The sequence below is a fragment of the Protomyctophum bolini genome (assembly GCF_963924005.1).
Source record: "Protomyctophum bolini genome assembly, chromosome: 24".
Lineage (NCBI taxonomy): Eukaryota > Metazoa > Chordata > Actinopteri > Myctophiformes > Myctophidae > Protomyctophum > Protomyctophum bolini.
In genome coordinates this window covers 14,595,315-14,611,895 of record NC_137885.1, presented here as the reverse complement: position 1 = coordinate 14,611,895, position 16,581 = coordinate 14,595,315, and the positions used below count along the sequence as shown (strand labels likewise).

The 16,581-nt window shown below is 44.4% G+C and overlaps 1 protein-coding gene and 1 long non-coding RNA gene across 2 annotated transcripts in view; one reads left to right on the top strand and one right to left on the bottom strand.

Annotated features, from left to right (window-relative positions):
• Positions 1–1,307: 1,307 nt before the first annotated feature.
• On the bottom strand, positions 1,308–2,605 carry LOC308311367. Its single transcript, XR_013963642.1, has 2 exons — positions 1,678–2,605; positions 1,308–1,633 (listed from the first exon to the last, which is right to left on the bottom strand). It is a non-coding gene; the product is annotated as an uncharacterized lncRNA (long non-coding RNA).
• Positions 2,606–11,859: 9,254 nt separating this feature from the next.
• Positions 11,860–16,581, top strand: part of LOC308311781 (voltage-gated delayed rectifier potassium channel KCNH8-like) — a gene marked incomplete at its 3' end in the record, with an annotated part of 58,676 nt that continues 53,954 nt past the window's right edge. The window contains exon 1 of the mRNA XM_080758559.1: positions 11,860–12,208. Coding sequence (XP_080614685.1) covers positions 12,133–12,208 — 76 coding nt within the window. The 5' untranslated portion in view covers positions 11,860–12,132. The remainder of the gene's footprint in view (positions 12,209–16,581) is intronic.

The window sequence follows — 16,581 nt, the reverse complement described above, 5'->3', positions numbered from 1 at the left end:
CCACCCCCACCCCCGACCATGCATACATGTGCATTGTGCATGGAGCCTACCCACCCGTAATGAGCACCGCCCATTCGATAGGCCAGTGTCCAAACAATTCAGTCCAATCACCCGCGACTGACTGTAGCCTACAACATGATTACCGTATACACCATTGAAAGGATATTTGACGTTAATTTATAGAAATAGCTTGAAATGAGATTTGTCCTGTTACCTGTAGGTAGTCTTGTAGAAGGCTTAGGCTATAAATTAGATTAATCACTTGATAATCCACACTGGCACCCACACTATGCACCCATCCATCCATCCATCCATGATCCATCCATGATCCATCCATCTCATATAGGCCTAGGTTACATGCTTCATATTATACACACTGTGTGTGTGTGTGTGTGTGTGTGTGTGTGTGTGTGTGTGTGTGTGTGTGTGTGTGTGTGTGCGTGCGTGCGTGCGTGCGTGCGTGCGTGCGTGCGTGGGTGGGTGCGTGCGTGCGAGCATGCCGTGCTTGGGTATGTGTTATGCAACACCAACCATATGTTTAGTGATAGGTTGTGTGTTTTGTATGTAATTTCAGAACCCTCATAGAACTTAGAAGTCATGTTTTGCAACAGTCTGACAACTGTGCCACTACAAATCTATATGTGATGGGTTAGGCCATAATAATGTGCAAAATGACCCGTGCTAATACAGTTTACAATGTGAGCCCTTCAAGATGTGATTTAAAGAGGCAAAAAGTGATCCTCTGGAATGTTTGCTATGTGAGTGGATCTATACTGTAAACCAAAGTTCATTCAAATTTTTCACCCATAGAGGGATCTGGCTGGAAATGCTATGGTCAACGATGTGATGTGATGTGTTGCAGAGACAACATTTCAAGCAAAAGTCAAGCATTAGCAGACAGTAGCTACTGATCCATAATATTTATTTTAATCATGTTTCTGAAAAATCATGTGATATGAGGTCAAGGCAAGTTTATTTCTATAGCACATTTCAACAGTTCAAAGTCCATTACACAAAACATTAAACAATATTATGATGACGAATTATTAAATGCCAATGGACATGCATTTAAAAGTAGGCTATTATTGCGAGGGGACGGTACATTTAAATAACGTGGAACCAATTAAGCGGAGGCGAACTGCGCAGCTCCAAATTAAGTCACAGTTCCCCAACATAATTCTGAAGTTGTACAGTACGTTAACAGTGTCTCATGCAAACTAAACTTTGTGCTGCATAAAGTGAAATAATAAGAACTGGACTCCAATATGTTATGAGTCGTGACATATTTTAAAGGACAGTGACTTCAGTTTTCAGATCATGACAAAACGTGTAGCTGCAGATAGCTGGTGTAATAATTTTGTGCCGACACCGTCCATCCTTGAATGTGGCACTTGGAGGATATTCAGTTGAATATTAAAAAGGCACACAGCCATACAACAAGAGCTCTATCCTCTATCTTCACTAATAAACCTTCAAGCGAGATATCATATTTGGAGCATTTTCATTTGGACTTTTATCACCCCACTTAATCTATTGCTTTTGTCAGGATGAGTTTCAGAAAAGATCATGTCAAATACTTTAGCAGATTAATCTTAGGGTTTTCTAAATCTTCCCTGCACAAACCACTATTACGCTGTTGCTTAATTTTAATTTTTTAATGTGCAAATAAAAAAATACAAATAAAATACAATGGATTCAGCAATGGAACATACTTCTATTTGCTTGAGGGCATTCTGAACTTTACACCATACACTTGTAACGAGTCCTCAGACAGCCTGGCATCAGCGAACAAGCAATATCTGTCAGAAGTGGAATCAAATTATGATTCAAGCATATGCAAAGAAAAAGGGTAGAGTAATCTCAGCTCTGTATCAAGGTTTGATGGCAAGTAAAGAAATATCTACCCTATTAAGGAGAAATGGGATGCTGGATTGGGGGTGTGGGTTACGGATGAGGACTGGTACAATATATGTAAAACACAGTGCACGGCGCTCTAGAACGTGGAGGGAATTCTGCTGGAAGAATATTACCAGATATTTCATAACTCCAAAGATTACAGCAAGAATGCAGTCTAAACAACAATCATGCTGGAGGTTATGGAAGTATAAATGTTGACCACGAACACATATTTTGTAATTGTCCTAAAATAAGTAATTCTTGGGACAATGTATGGTCAGAGATAAAGAAGATACTAACCTACAGTATGAGATACCTAAGACTAGTGTTGTGCTGTATCTGGGTGATTTGTCACAGGATAATACGCAGAGAGAAGATATATACCTGGTCAAAGTATTTTTGGCAGCTAGTAAAAAAGCAATTACAAGGCTATGGTACAAACCAGAACCTCCAGTTTGTGAGTAGTGGCTGAGCATTGTGGAGGAGATATTTGTAATGGAGAAACTAACTCATGTATTGAGACTACAAGAGGAACTATTCATTGAAAATGGGAGAAATGGACTGAATATAAAAATCAACAGAACGACGCCAATGCTAACAATGATGGACATTCATAAATGGACTGGAATATGTTGTATATTAATGATATGTCTGAACCCTTGCACTGTAACTGTCATTTTATGTTTTTTATTTTTATGTTTACCTGCAAATAAAAATTTAAGTTTAAAAAAAAGTGGAATCAAAGTGCACACCAGATAGCCTTTTCTCTTCCGTGGTGCAGTGAATATAAAACAAATATATATCCAAACATCTAAGTTGAAAGGAATTCCCGCACAGCACACACACTGGTTTCCTCTGCATTGAAATGTTCTGTTTTCTTAATATATTTCAATGCAGCCAGTGCGTGCAGGAATTGATTTCTTCTTTGAAGGCGATGTTTTTATCCCCCCATCACCAAGCTGTACTTAAATAGTAGTAAAAGTGCTTTGGACAAAACCTCTTAACTCCAGTGGACCCTCAAAATGTCTGCTAAAGCAACTAACTCCACCACCTCTCTTCCTCTCATGGAAGTAATTGACAATATATAAAGTTACAACACCAACTGTGATGATGCAGTATTGCTTTGTTTAAAAAACATTAAGGTTTTCTTAATTTCCTTAAAAATGAACATTTTGCATGGAGTTATGAGGTTTCCTCCCGACGGACAGCAGAGGTACACTGTAAGTCCATCCATCAGATATTCTCTCCTTTCGTATGCTAATCCTGTACGTTCCATACTGCTGTGCGTTGTGTCTAATTTGTTTTAACATGACTGTTTCATGAAATATGAAATATCATGAAAATATAATCATGAAATATAAATAAGTGCTTACTTTCTTGTCTACTTATTAAAGACTAGTCGACGACCCTCAAGACTCTGTTCTCTGCTGGAAGCCATAACAGCATCCTGACTAATTAGAACACCATCCTCTGCTCAGCTATGCTACTGTATGTTCTCTGCTATGTTCAGCTAATTCCTTGGTATAATTTCCACTGGGATATATATATTTTTCTTCTTTTACACAGATTTTGCGATTTTGGATTGATTTCCTGTTCCTGCGTTCTCTCTCTTCTCTCATCTAGTGAAACATCAATATCAGTCGGTGACTCGTGAGATTTAGCCAGCGAGGCTATATAGGCCAGTCAAGATTTGTCCCAAAAGAAATTGCAATAGTAATTATCGCTCAAGGTTTTCATAAAAGACGACCATATAGCCGTCATCACAAATGGGCACAAGTGGCTATATGGTATAATTTAGCCCAAATAGTGTTTTTTCGTGCAATGGATTCAGAATCATGAATAACCCCTAGTTTGACACGTCACATGCTACTTAAAGCATAATTAAAAGTAGACATTTTTGCCTTATAGGTTTTTAATGGTAGGCGAACTTTCAACCCCTGAATGCACCATGATCCAATTGTTTTCGATCCATCACATTTTTATGTTATTTGGATGACCCTAATTTTGCGTGTCTTAAGTACCAGGTCTTATTCCCTAACTTGAGTAAACTAAAGACCTGGAGGCGTGATCAATGCCATTTGGCTATTCTGAGTGGCCAAAGAGCATTGATCACGCCTCCAGGTACAGCCCTTAAGGATCATAAAAAAACCTTGAACGATTACTATTGCAATTTATTTGGGGTATTTTGGGCCCCCTTTGAGCTTAGATTGACTGGCCTAATAGGTGACCATGGCAAGAGGCTATATATAGGTGACCATGGCAAGAGGCTATAGGTGACCATGGCAAGAGGCTATTTGACCGTGACTTGAGGCTATTTGACCGTGACGTGAGGCTAGTTGACCATGGTGTGGCGTGAGGCTAGTTGACCGTGGTGTGGCGTGAGGCTAGTTGACCATGGTGTGACGTGAGGCTAGTTGACCATGGTGTGGCGTGAGGCTAGTTGACCATGGTGTGGCGTGAGGCTAGTTGACCGTGGTGTGGCGTGAGGCTAGTTGACCATGGTGTGGCGTGAGGCTAGTTGACCGTGGTGTGGCGTGAGGCTAGTTGACCATGGTGTGACGTGAGGCTAGTTGACCATGGTGTGACGTGAGGCTAGTTGACCATGGTGTGGCGTGAGGCTAGTTGACCATGGTGTGACGTGAGGCTAGTTGACCATGGTGTGGCGTGAGGCTAGTTGACCATGGTGTGGCGTGAGGCTAGTTGACCGTGGTGTGGCGTGAGGCTAGTTGACCATGGTGTGGCGTGAGGCTAGTTGACCGTGGTGTGGCGTGAGGCTAGTTGACCGTGGTGTGACGTGAGGCTAGTTGACCATGGTGTGGCGTGAGGCTAGTTGACCATGGTGTGGCGTGAGGCTAGTTGACCATGGTGTGGCGTGAGGCTAGTTGACCATGGTGTGGCGTGAGGCTAGTTGACCATGGTGTGGCGTGAGGCTAGTTGACCGTGGTGTGACGTGAGGCTAGTTGACCATGGTGTGGCGTGAGGCTAGTTGACCATGGTGTGGCGTGAGGCTAGTTGACCGTGGTGTGGCGTGAGGCTAGTTGACCATGGTGTGGCGTGAGGCTAGTTGACCATGGTGTGGCGTGAGGCTAGTTGACCGTGGTGTGGCGTGAGGCTAGTTGACCGTGGTGTGGCGTGAGGCTAGTTGACCATGGTGTGGCGTGAGGCTAGTTGACCGTGGTGTGGCGTGAGGCTAGTTGACCGTGGTGTGGCGTGAGGCTAGTTGACCGTGGTGTGGCGTGAGGCTAGTTGACCGTGGTGTGGCGTGAGGCTAGTTGACCATGGTGTGGCGTGAGGCTAGTTGACCGTGGTGTGGCGTGAGGCTAGTTGACCGTGGTGTGGCGTGAGGCTAGTTGACCGTGGTGTGGCGTGAGGCTATAGTTGACCATGTTGTGGCGTGAGGCTAGTTGACCATGGTGTGGCGTGAGGCTATAGTTGACCATGGTGTGGCGTGAGGCTAGTTGACCATGGTGTGGCGTGAGGCTAGTTGACCATGGTGTGGCGTGAGGCTAGTTGACCATGGTGTGGCGTGAGGCTAGTTGACCATGGTGTGGCGTGAGGCTAGTTGACCGTGGTGTGGCGTGAGGCTAGTTGACCATGGTGTGGCGTGAGGCTAGTTGACCATGGTGTGGCGTGAGGCTAGTTGACCATGGTGTGGCGTGAGGCTAGTTGACCATGGTGTGGCGTGAGGCTAGTTGACCGTGACGTGAGGCTAGTTGACCATGGTGTGGCGTGAGGCTAGTTGACCGTGGTGTGGCGTGAGGCTAGTTGACCATGGTGTGGCGTGAGGCTAGTTGACCGTGGTGTGGCGTGAGGCTAGTTGACCATGGTGTGGCGTGAGGCTAGTTGACCGTGGTGTGGCGTGAGGCTAGTTGACCATGGTGTGGCGTGAGGCTATAGTTGACCATGTTGTGGCGTGAGGCTAGTTGACCATGTTGTGGCGTGAGGCTAGTTGACCGTGACGTGAGGCTAGTTGACCATGGTGTGGCGTGAGGCTAGTTGACCGTGACGTGAGGCTAGTTGACCATGGTGTGGCGTGAGGCTAGTTGACCGTGGTGTGGCGTGAGGCTAGTTGACCATGGTGTGGCGTGAGGCTAGTTGACCATGGTGTGGCGTGAGGCTAGTTGACCGTGGTGTGGCGTGAGGCTAGTTGACCATGGTGTGGCGTGAGGCTAGTTGACCGTGACGTGAGGCTAGTTGACCATGGTGTGGCGTGAGGCTAGTTGACCATGGTGTGGCGTGAGGCTAGTTGACCATGGTGTGGCGTGAGGCTAGTTGACCATGGTGTGGCGTGAGGCTAGTTGACCGTGACGTGAGGCTAGTTGACCATGGTGTGGCGTGAGGCTAGTTGACCATGGTGTGGCGTGAGGCTAGTTGACCGTGGTGTGGCGTGAGGCTAGTTGACCGTGGTGTGGCGTGAGGCTAGTTGACCATGGTGTGGCGTGAGGCTAGTTGACCGTGGTGTGGCGTGAGGCTAGTTGACCATGGTGTGGCGTGAGGCTAGTTGACCGTGACGTGAGGCTAGTTGACCATGGTGTGGCGTGAGGCTAGTTGACCGTGACGTGAGGCTAGTTGACCATGGTGTGGCGTGAGGCTAGTTGACCATGGTGTGGCGTGAGGCTAGTTGACCATGGTGTGGCGTGAGGCTAGTTGACCATGGTGTGGCGTGAGGCTAGTTGACCATGGTGTGGCGTGAGGCTAGTTGACTGTGGCGTGAGGCTAGTTGACCATGGTGTGGCGTGAGGCTAGTTGACTGTGACGTGAGGCTAGTTGACCATGGTGTGGCGTGAGGCTAGTTGACTGTGGCGTGAGGCTAGTTGACCATGGTGTGGCGTGAGGCTATAGTTGACCATGTTGTGGCGTGATGCACAGCACAGTACGCACATCACTCACAATCTGAGCATCAACTGTCATATCCCTTACAGCAGATCCCATGTATTCCAGGCCGTTATACAAAAAACATGTATGCTAAATGTTGCATGCTTTAAAAGCATTGAGATTCCCTTGGTGGAACACTTTGACATATACAGTGCTGCCATGTGGATACATATAATGCGTTTGTTTGCTCTGTGACCGCCATTGGCAAGCGCCAGCCCTCTCAGTTCTCAACATGTCTACTGGATGTAAGCCATGAGACTCACACAGGAATCAGATGATGGCGGCTCATGCAGATTCTTGACAAACACTGGCATTCCGACAGCATACCGTCCAGCCTGGAATTCTTGTAGGACACGCACAGGGGATGGACCATGAGCCACAACAGCTGGACATGTGGCCTGCCTGTCGTGACAGCAACTTTCAGCAGTACCTTGGAAAAGACTGAGACACGCTGCAGGAATGAAAATGCTGACAGGAAATGCCACATGTATGTGACATGGTCCTCATTCCAAACATTTTGTCGCTTTATTGATTTGGTGTCTGTGATGAGCCACAGGCTGTGGACAGCCCCTCCTCAATGAAACAAAATCTCCAAAAAAAAACCCTGGTATTTTTTCGAGGGGTCTCTGAACTGTCAAGTGTCAACCTCAGTGTGTACATTTTTGGCTTGTGCAATCCATCCAGTAGACATTATAATGTCCTCATGGTGCCTTCATGTCACGTCAAATGAATCTGAATTATGAGTTAAGGCACACAGTGGTATTTATGACTGTGTGTGAGTGTGTTTGTGTGTGCGTGTGTGCGTGTGTGTGCGTGCATGCGTGTGTGCGTGCGTGCAAGTTAAGGCACACAGTGGTAATTATGACTGTATGTGAGTGTGTTTGCCTGTGCGTGTGCGCATGTGTGCGTGCGTGCGTGCGCACATGTGTGCGCGCATGGGTGTGCGCATGGGTGCGCGCATGGGTGCGTGGGTGGACTTGGGAGTTTATGATACCCGATTTGTGAACTTTACGGGTGAGTCAAATGAAAGATGACAGTGGCACTGGCAACTAGCTGACAGTGAGGTAGGCTTTTTAAATATTTTATACATGGCTTTTTTGCATTCTCAATAATGTAATATTCAATGACGGTAATTGTCTGTGTTATTTCCCCGACAGCAGAGTGCTTCAAAAGCTGTCCGCTGCTCTGCCGCTGTTGATGGCCTTCCTATGGGAGCAGAAGCTTCTAAGCTAAGCTTTGAATCAATATTTCATGACAAATTATTGATTTTGTTTTATAAGTAGCGTGATAATAAGCATGATGATAATGTATAATGAGGCAACCATTATTGGAAAAATAAACCTCAACAGGGTGATGCAGGAACGGCAGACATTTGTTTTAGCATTAGAGGTTAAGCAGCTTAGCCTATCTCCTCAACCCACACACAATCACATCTTAGATGTTTTTAAATGAAGTGTCTGTCTATATCTAACTATCTATCTATCTATCTATCTATCTATCTATCTATCTATCTATCTATCTATCTATCTATCTATCTATCTATCTATCTATCTATCTATCTATCTATCTATCTATCTATCTATCTTCTGCATCTCCATCAAGTTACAATAATTAGCATTTATTTAATTGAAAATATGTTTGAATTGAGTACTGGATGTACACACACTACACAGATGATAGGCTGCCTTTATATTCCCCAAGCGTATTAGTCCCATAAACTAGGCTGGCCTCTGGTGTTAACGAAGGAAACTACACCATTGGTAACCCTGTGTAGCATTGCTTTCATTTAGGATCCGGTTATAGTGTATGTACTGCACTGACCAGACAGAAGCAAAGTATATCTCAGTAGTATGTGCAGTTATTCATAGTTTATTTTCCATGTCCATTGAGGCACGCACAGTGATGTAGCCGATATGACATCTGGTGGATACAATTCACTCACTGTTGGGATGATATTGCAAGTTTAGCCTCTGGCCAATTATGTTCTAAGGCATTGGATAACAGGCCAGAACTCAAACTGGAACACACACACACACACACACACACACACACACACACACACACACACACACACACACACACACACGATACAGTATATTGCTACAAATTAAGATGTGTGGGTTTGTAATAGCAATGCATGTGTGATGAAATGTTACAGCTGCAAATAGATTGTGTGTTCATTTTGTGTCGGCTCCATCATTGAATGTGGCACTTGGAGGATATTAATTTCAATATTAAAAAAAAGAACAAGAGCTCTGTAATGCTTCAAGTTCTTAAAATGGAATTGTTTAAGTCATGTGAAACAAATAAATATCACTTCGTCTTTCGGCCTATAGGACCAGACCCACATATTGTGCACACGAAATCTGCCTCAACATTAACTTGATCGTTTCAGATAATATTACCATATCCCAATATTCTGATGTTGATCATTTTGTTAATGGTTTTGTTCAATTTAATAAACTCTGCATTTTCACTTTAGATTATGTAATTATCAGGTTCACTACCAACTACTGAAGGTCTTAGTGGCCTCATAATAAGTTTGTTCAGAATGCAAGAGCAATGTATTTTATACACAATTACATCGTCCAGTAACCATCACCACCAACAACAACAACAACTCTACAAAGAACTGCATAGCAGATCAAATGTGACTTTCCATCGTGCAACCTCCAGCTTTTCACCAGAGGAGAAAAACGGAATCTATTTATTTATTTTTTATCCAAAATGAGTTAATAGCACAGGCAGACTCTTCACATACTATGTCTGAAATAAATGTCAGAGCTGAAATTGACATGTAAATAAATGAAATGAATGCGTAAACATGCAGCTAGGTGTAATGTTTAGAGACCACAGAAGTGAACCTTTCAAGCCTGTTGTGGGACAGGCATAGCTCGTTGGCAGACCTGTGAATGTGCAGGTGCCATGCAGGACAAACGTCTCCTCTTCTTGAACATTGGTTAGACCATTGAGATGGTTGTGGGTTTTTACACATATATATATACAACTCCCTTCTGAGCAGACTCAAGTACCTCTGCGTGCACATATCACTGTGAGGACTTATCAATCATAGACATTACAGCAGTGGTTCCCAAAGTGGGGTCCGTGGTGGACCCCCAGGGGTCCTTGAGGGAGTTCCAGGGGGTCCCCAGCTAAATGATAATGCTAAAGTCCCATAAACTAGGCTGGTCAAATTGGAACCAAATGGACACTTAAGGGTCTGTACTGTAACTCTGAGAGTGTACAAATGGAACGAAATGGACCTGTTTGGGTCCATTTGTACACTCTCAAGAGTTAAATGAACATTGATTTTACAATACAAATTGGGGGTCCCAGAGATAGAGATGCCATTAAACAGGGGTGTCAAACTGGGAGTCCTTGAAATGAAACGGGCTGAGAATCTGCTAGGGCCATAAAAATCTTCTCTCATGGGGGTCCCTGGCATATCTCTTCAAATTAGTTTCAATTTGGGGGTCCTCGACATAAAAAAACGCACCTGTACCACCTCCGATAGCGGAGGAAATAGAAAGTCACCCAGAAGATCCTGCAAATCCTTCTACTGTGCTGCTGCCATGCTACACAAAGCATTCTGACACCAGCTACGGGGATTTGGTTCCCCTCCCTGCAGGAGCCGAGAAGGTGCTTGAGGCAGAAGAAGGATTATGAAGGACACAATCACACCAGCAGCAGAGGGACTGTTTGTGCTGCAGTCAGACAAACAAATGCTACCACCAAGCCACCACAGAGATGCTCAAACAGATCATTTTGGTGCATGCACTGTATATTTTACCTTGCCGAGCAAGGTAAAATATACAGTGGTGTGCGTAAACACAAACATTGCGTAAACACAAACGTTGAAGACTGAAGCTGAGGACGCAAATTCTGACTGGCCGGAATGAGATGATGTATGATGATAAGAGCGCCCCTCACTTCACATGGGTGTGATTTTTGAGGGGCACTAGCCCATCCCCTCCATGTCCAGCTTTTGGTGCATGTGCCAACACAAGATTTGTCCTACGCAAACATCAAATGCCATTGACAATGAATGGACAATTTGGAGTGTTCGTGTAAACACAGAGATTGCGGAACCCAAACATTGTTTCACGAAGGTGAGGACGCAAATTCTGATTGGCCGGCATGATATGATGATGATGTACCGATAAGATCGCCCCTCACTTCACATGGGTGTTATTTTTTTCAATTCTCTAGGCCTATATAGAGTTATAGACCTATGTTGGACATGTTTTCACATTTCATGTGTATACATTTCAATAAAACCTTGAATCTTTGTCAAGATTTGATCCTCAGCTCCGGAATGACCTCCCCATATGGAGCTCAGATTTATAATCTGTCTTCATTTAAAATTAAAAAAACTTTTATTGAAAGGCTTTTTAATCATTTTAATTATCTGGTTCTTTCATTTCTCATTGGACTTTTTTTCCCCCTCTGATGCTGAATTATTTTCTTTGTTTTTCTTTAAGTGATTTTTAGGATTATTATTCTGATTCCCTGAAGATGGCGTCCAAGAGTTAAGGACTGCTGCAGTGCTGTAGTAGTAGTATAGTTACAGAAAACACACAGGCCACTTTCAGTTTCCACTGGTCCAGTCGGTGGGAACCATGATGGGAATGTCATTCACTTCATCCCAATTTAGATCAATGGAGACAGTCAAAACAACGATGTATGCTAGATGCGTTAATTTATAATTTAGATTGTGAACCATATAGGCTACTGTGGCAGAAGGATCATGCAAGTGCATATTATGTAGGTTACGTGTCATACATTCATGATTCATGCAAACATCAACGAATAGAACGAATCGTGTGGTGTGTGTGTGTGTGTGTGTGTGTGTGAGAGAGAGAGAGAGAGAGAGAGAGAGAGAGAGAGAGAGAGAGAGAGTCAGAGAGAGAGAGAGAGAGAGAGGGGGGGGGGGGCTAGAGTAGAGTAGGGAGAAAGATAGATAGAGACAGGAGGAGAGACGAGACACGAGAGAGGGATCAGAGAGGTGGAGCTGCGGTTTGGATTTGGAAACAGAACGCCCAGGACGCAATCAACGCGCTGCGCGCATCGCAGCCGTGAGAAAATGTGAAGGATTTTTTCCCCCCCGTCTTTTTTAATGTCAAAACTTAAGTTCAATAACTTCCATCGGATTGTATTTCCTCCTTCCTTCCTATAATCCTGTCATGATGGCCACCTGAGTGGTCATCCAACCGGTCTGGAAAAGTGGAGCCCCGCGGGTCACGGATCAGCGCCCTCCTGCAGGGCTTGGGAGGCGCGCCAGGGACCTCCAGGTTCCTGCCCGGGTTCGTGGACAACAATGTGCCGGAGCGAAGAGAGAGGCGAGGCTCCACCAGGTCTCGTATGCCGGTGATGAGGGGTCTGATAGCTCCTCAGAACACCTTCCTGGATACAATTGCCACTCGTTTTGATGGGACTCGTAAGTAAACATACATCCAATCGTCAGCTATACGAGCGCAGATTATTTCTAGGTAGCGCGCATTGGATGTGCGCCACAAGGCAAGTTAACTAAAGTAGTATATACGTACAAATTATAAAGGCTGACAAATGACAATCATTTATAATTTGCACAGGTCATTTTTGTTTTAGTTATGAATACAACGAGGCAGTTCCTGCAAGTCAATCAATCACTCTCAATCTGAGATGTTAATTTATGCATTACATTCGTGTTTCCACCATAGGAAGGTAGATCAATAACACTACATGTAAACATGAATTCATGTACTGGGTGGGAGGACTGGGATTCATAACTGGGCCTGTTATTAAATCAAACAATGCCTTGCAGCCCTGGCAGCTCCCCCTCACAGCCATAATATTGACTGGATACTTAATAGGCATATGTATACTTATACTGCCTTGTGCCTGGGGCAGCATAGCTGTTGGCCAGGAGGAATAGTTGCAAAAGAATATATATTAACATTATTTGCAGAGAGGAAATGCGCCCTTAAGTTGTGTTATGTGTTCTGCTGCTGACACACACACACACACACACACACACACACACACACACACACACACACACACACACACACACACACTACTGCAACTGAGGACAGGAAAGGAAATACAAAAATCTGCTGTTGGTTAGTATACTTATATAATGGATGATGTGTTGTTAAAGCATTGAATGCTGAAGGGTCAAGAAAGGGACTCTGACCTCTGGGGGTCTCCAGTCCACACAGCAGACATTAGGCTTGTGGCGGCGTGTCGGTGCGCTCAGCAGGCGCTCAACAGAACACTGCCTGCAATTTGTTCAGTGTCGCTGCAGCCCACCGTGACACACTGGGATAATTCCCTATCAGTGAATAAGCATCTGAAACAGACGTAATACAAATCTGAGTGACATAAAACAGCCGCCACCCACCCAGCCCCCCACAGAGGCCCGGTGTTAAATTATTGACCGTGGAGATTCCATCTTTTCTTGGAACCACGCAATGAACACAATAATTGAACAGTTTCTTGTCAGTGACGCTGGCGGGGCATTGTCCTTGTCACCGCACAAGCGACTGCTACTGGTTGGGTGGGTTGACTGTGGGAAAGATCCCGTGGACATCAGCCAAGCTTATGTTCCTTTGATGTCGGGTGAAAAGAAGCGACTACCATGTGTAAATTATTTGTAGCAAGATTGAATCTCCCCAGGACCTCACCTGGACGGAGCGGGTGGTGAAGAAAGCACTCAGAAAAACTGAAGAAAGCTGGCATGGCTCCAAAAGTTCTAAGAGCTCTCTACAGAGGCACCATAGAGAGCATGCTGACTGGTTGCTTTACGGCCTGGTATGTGCAACTGCACCGACCTAAACCGCAAAGAATTGCAGAGGGTTGTGCGGACAGCCGAACGCACTACTAATGAAGGATTCAAGCCACAACCGCTGTTTGAGATGCTAGCTGTAGCTGACGCATTACGGTTTCGCAGTCTCAAAGCCACCGAAAATAGAATAAAAAGCTTCTTTCCCAGAACAATCAGATACATGAATAAACTGAACAGCATAATTTAGGTACAGTAGATACTAGATACACAGCCGTTGCGTGAAGGACAGTGTTACAGAAGAAATTAAGAAAAAGATGAATGGTTTCCACAATGGTGAAAGGATACCGTAATGCCTTGGTAGAGGGAGATATCAACTATTTTGCCCTCTTGCATCAGCAAAAACTATAGCATTCAACTTTTAGGTGGAGTTGACAAGCCTGTCAGCTATAGCACTGACATCCCTTTTGGTCTAAGCTTGGGGCTTGTCTTTGTGAAGGATTCATACTTGGTTACGCATCGTAACAATAGCCAGCCTTGCGATCATGAGCTTGTAGATTGGCTATTTTCAATGTACAGCACGGCAGCATGCGGCTTAGTATAAATTGAGCTTGATAAGTGAAAGGAGGCCAGCACTGAGCAGAACAGCCCAGAGACCTAATTCAATCATTTGTGCTTATACTTATATCATTCTTAGATGATGTTTTGATCCAGGTACTGTAGATGTGCACTTGTGCAGTATGTCAGGTCAGATCGTTGCTCAGTGAGCCCTGTGCCTTCCAACCTGGGGGGACCGAGGGAACGTCTTTCATGGATACTACTGAAAATAGTGAGGGTTGAGGCTATAGGGCAGCTCAGGCATTGGATTTGTAGTGAATGTAATGTTTTTTGCTCCACCAACAGCGTGGCTGTCGTCCACCACTTTGATCCCAAACAAGATATCTTGAAATCCACTGGCTAGACTGGCATGAAATCACATTCACGTTTTCAGGCGGATGACCCCTAATGATTTTTGTGTGACCACGTGACATTTCCCTCTTCTTGCAACCTGAGGCCAAACTTTCCATTTGCACTCAAGATATCTCATCATCGAACGATCAATGAAACATGCTGAGTGTAGTGTGTCACCTTTAAGGCCTATTCATACTCCAGTTTTAGGTGATAAGATGACCACCGAAACCTTAGTAAAAACAGAGCGATGTGTTTGGGTGACCGGTGATTCGCGTATCCCCACGGTGTGGAGTGACAGTCATGTTGTACTTTTCAGTGGTCACCTTATCACCTATAACCGGAGTATGAATAGGCCTGACTGTTGCCACCCTCAGGCCATAATTACAATTTTGCACACACGATATCTCAAAATCTTGTCAGATTATAGGACAAACCTCAGTATCCCATTGATTATGGTGACTGTAGTGCCACCCTTTGGAGAATTTTCATTCATCTTTTTTTAAAGGAACACTGTAGCTCTGTAATTATCTCCGATAGGCAATATCGGATACGGATCGCTGCAAGGTGAAAGCATTGACGTTGAATGAAGTGTACTCGAGTGCGAAAGAATCAAGGCCAATGTGAATCATGGCCAGAGGGAACGGTTCACGGTGTGAATGTGAATCTCCCCTTAGACGTTCTTTTGTTCCTCAGATGTTCACGTTAGATATACTGTATCGGCTGGCTACTGTGAACACTGGCCTCTAGGCTTTTAACACATTATTACGTTTAGATTATAGTGCTGCACAATTCTTGCTCGAATGTGAATCTCGATTTTCCTTGCATTACTACAATTACAAATGTGTCAGCTGGAGCATACTAAGTGTGGCATTAAACGGACATCAAACTATCATAATGCATAAGTTCACCTGCCAGTCACGGACAAGGAGAGTCCTTGAGTAGGAGAGCATCAGTAGGCCAATGAGACTGGTTATATATATATCACATACAGCTAATAGGCTTAACTCTCCCTGCCTCGAAGTCTCTAGTTGAAAATCCTGTCCCTCGCCATGTTGGGCCCCAGCACGGGAATCAATCCCTGTGTAATTTATGCCATAGCCTAACTTTGTATTGAGTTTGAGTTGAGTTGAGTTTGAGTTGTATTGAGTTTGTGCTTGTAATGTACTGTAATTCTGCAAACTGTTAATACATATTTCAATCAATCAATCAAAAACTGTCCCTGAAGTGCGTAGTGAATTTATGTGATGAATAACAATTTCCCTTGCTTTGCGTGGCTAGACATGGATCTGCTGGTGATATACTCTGGCCACGCCAGGCTACATTTTCCCAAAATTCCACCACCGACTAAACTCATAGCATTCATGGTCAATCCTAGTAGCCGTCATATAGCCCAAAAATCAATTCAGACCTATACCACTAAAAAAAGGTACTGCAGAATTTACATGAATCTCCAAAACTTCTTAAATTAATAATGGCCCTTGAGGCCACCGTGGTGTGATTAATTACAGTTGCAGACCCACCAGAGCAAATCATTCTGTCTCAGTTTATTATGTTGGCTGATCACTCTGGAGATACAAGTTACAATAGACACTCTCTGTGCTTGATGGGAGAGAGACAGACAGACAGACAGGCAGGCAGGCAGGCAGGCAGACAGACAGACAGACAGACAACAAAATGGGAACAGGGGAAAGTGAAGCCTGAATGGATATTTTTGTGTCACTGTAGTGTTGACAGAAAGAAAGAGAGAAAACAAAATGGGAACAGGGGAAAGTGAAGCCTGAATGGATATTTTTGTGTCACTGTAGTGTTGTGCCTTTGGGCTGAAGTTTTGAAGCTGATCTTTTGTGAAAGTCTGTTCTCAGTAGTGTTCACGGAACAGAGAGCTGGTTTTCAAATGCACTTGTGACTCTGGAGTCTGTCTGTCTTTTGTGCCTGCATGCCTGCCACCGTTATGCTTTGAGCAGGCTATGATAATGCACAAACAATGCATGCCTATGTACATCCTGACTACCTGACATGCCGACTAGCTCCCGATCTGATTCCGATCGTTTATTTTGAGCATCTGCCAATACCGATTCTTCCCTATCCGATATTTA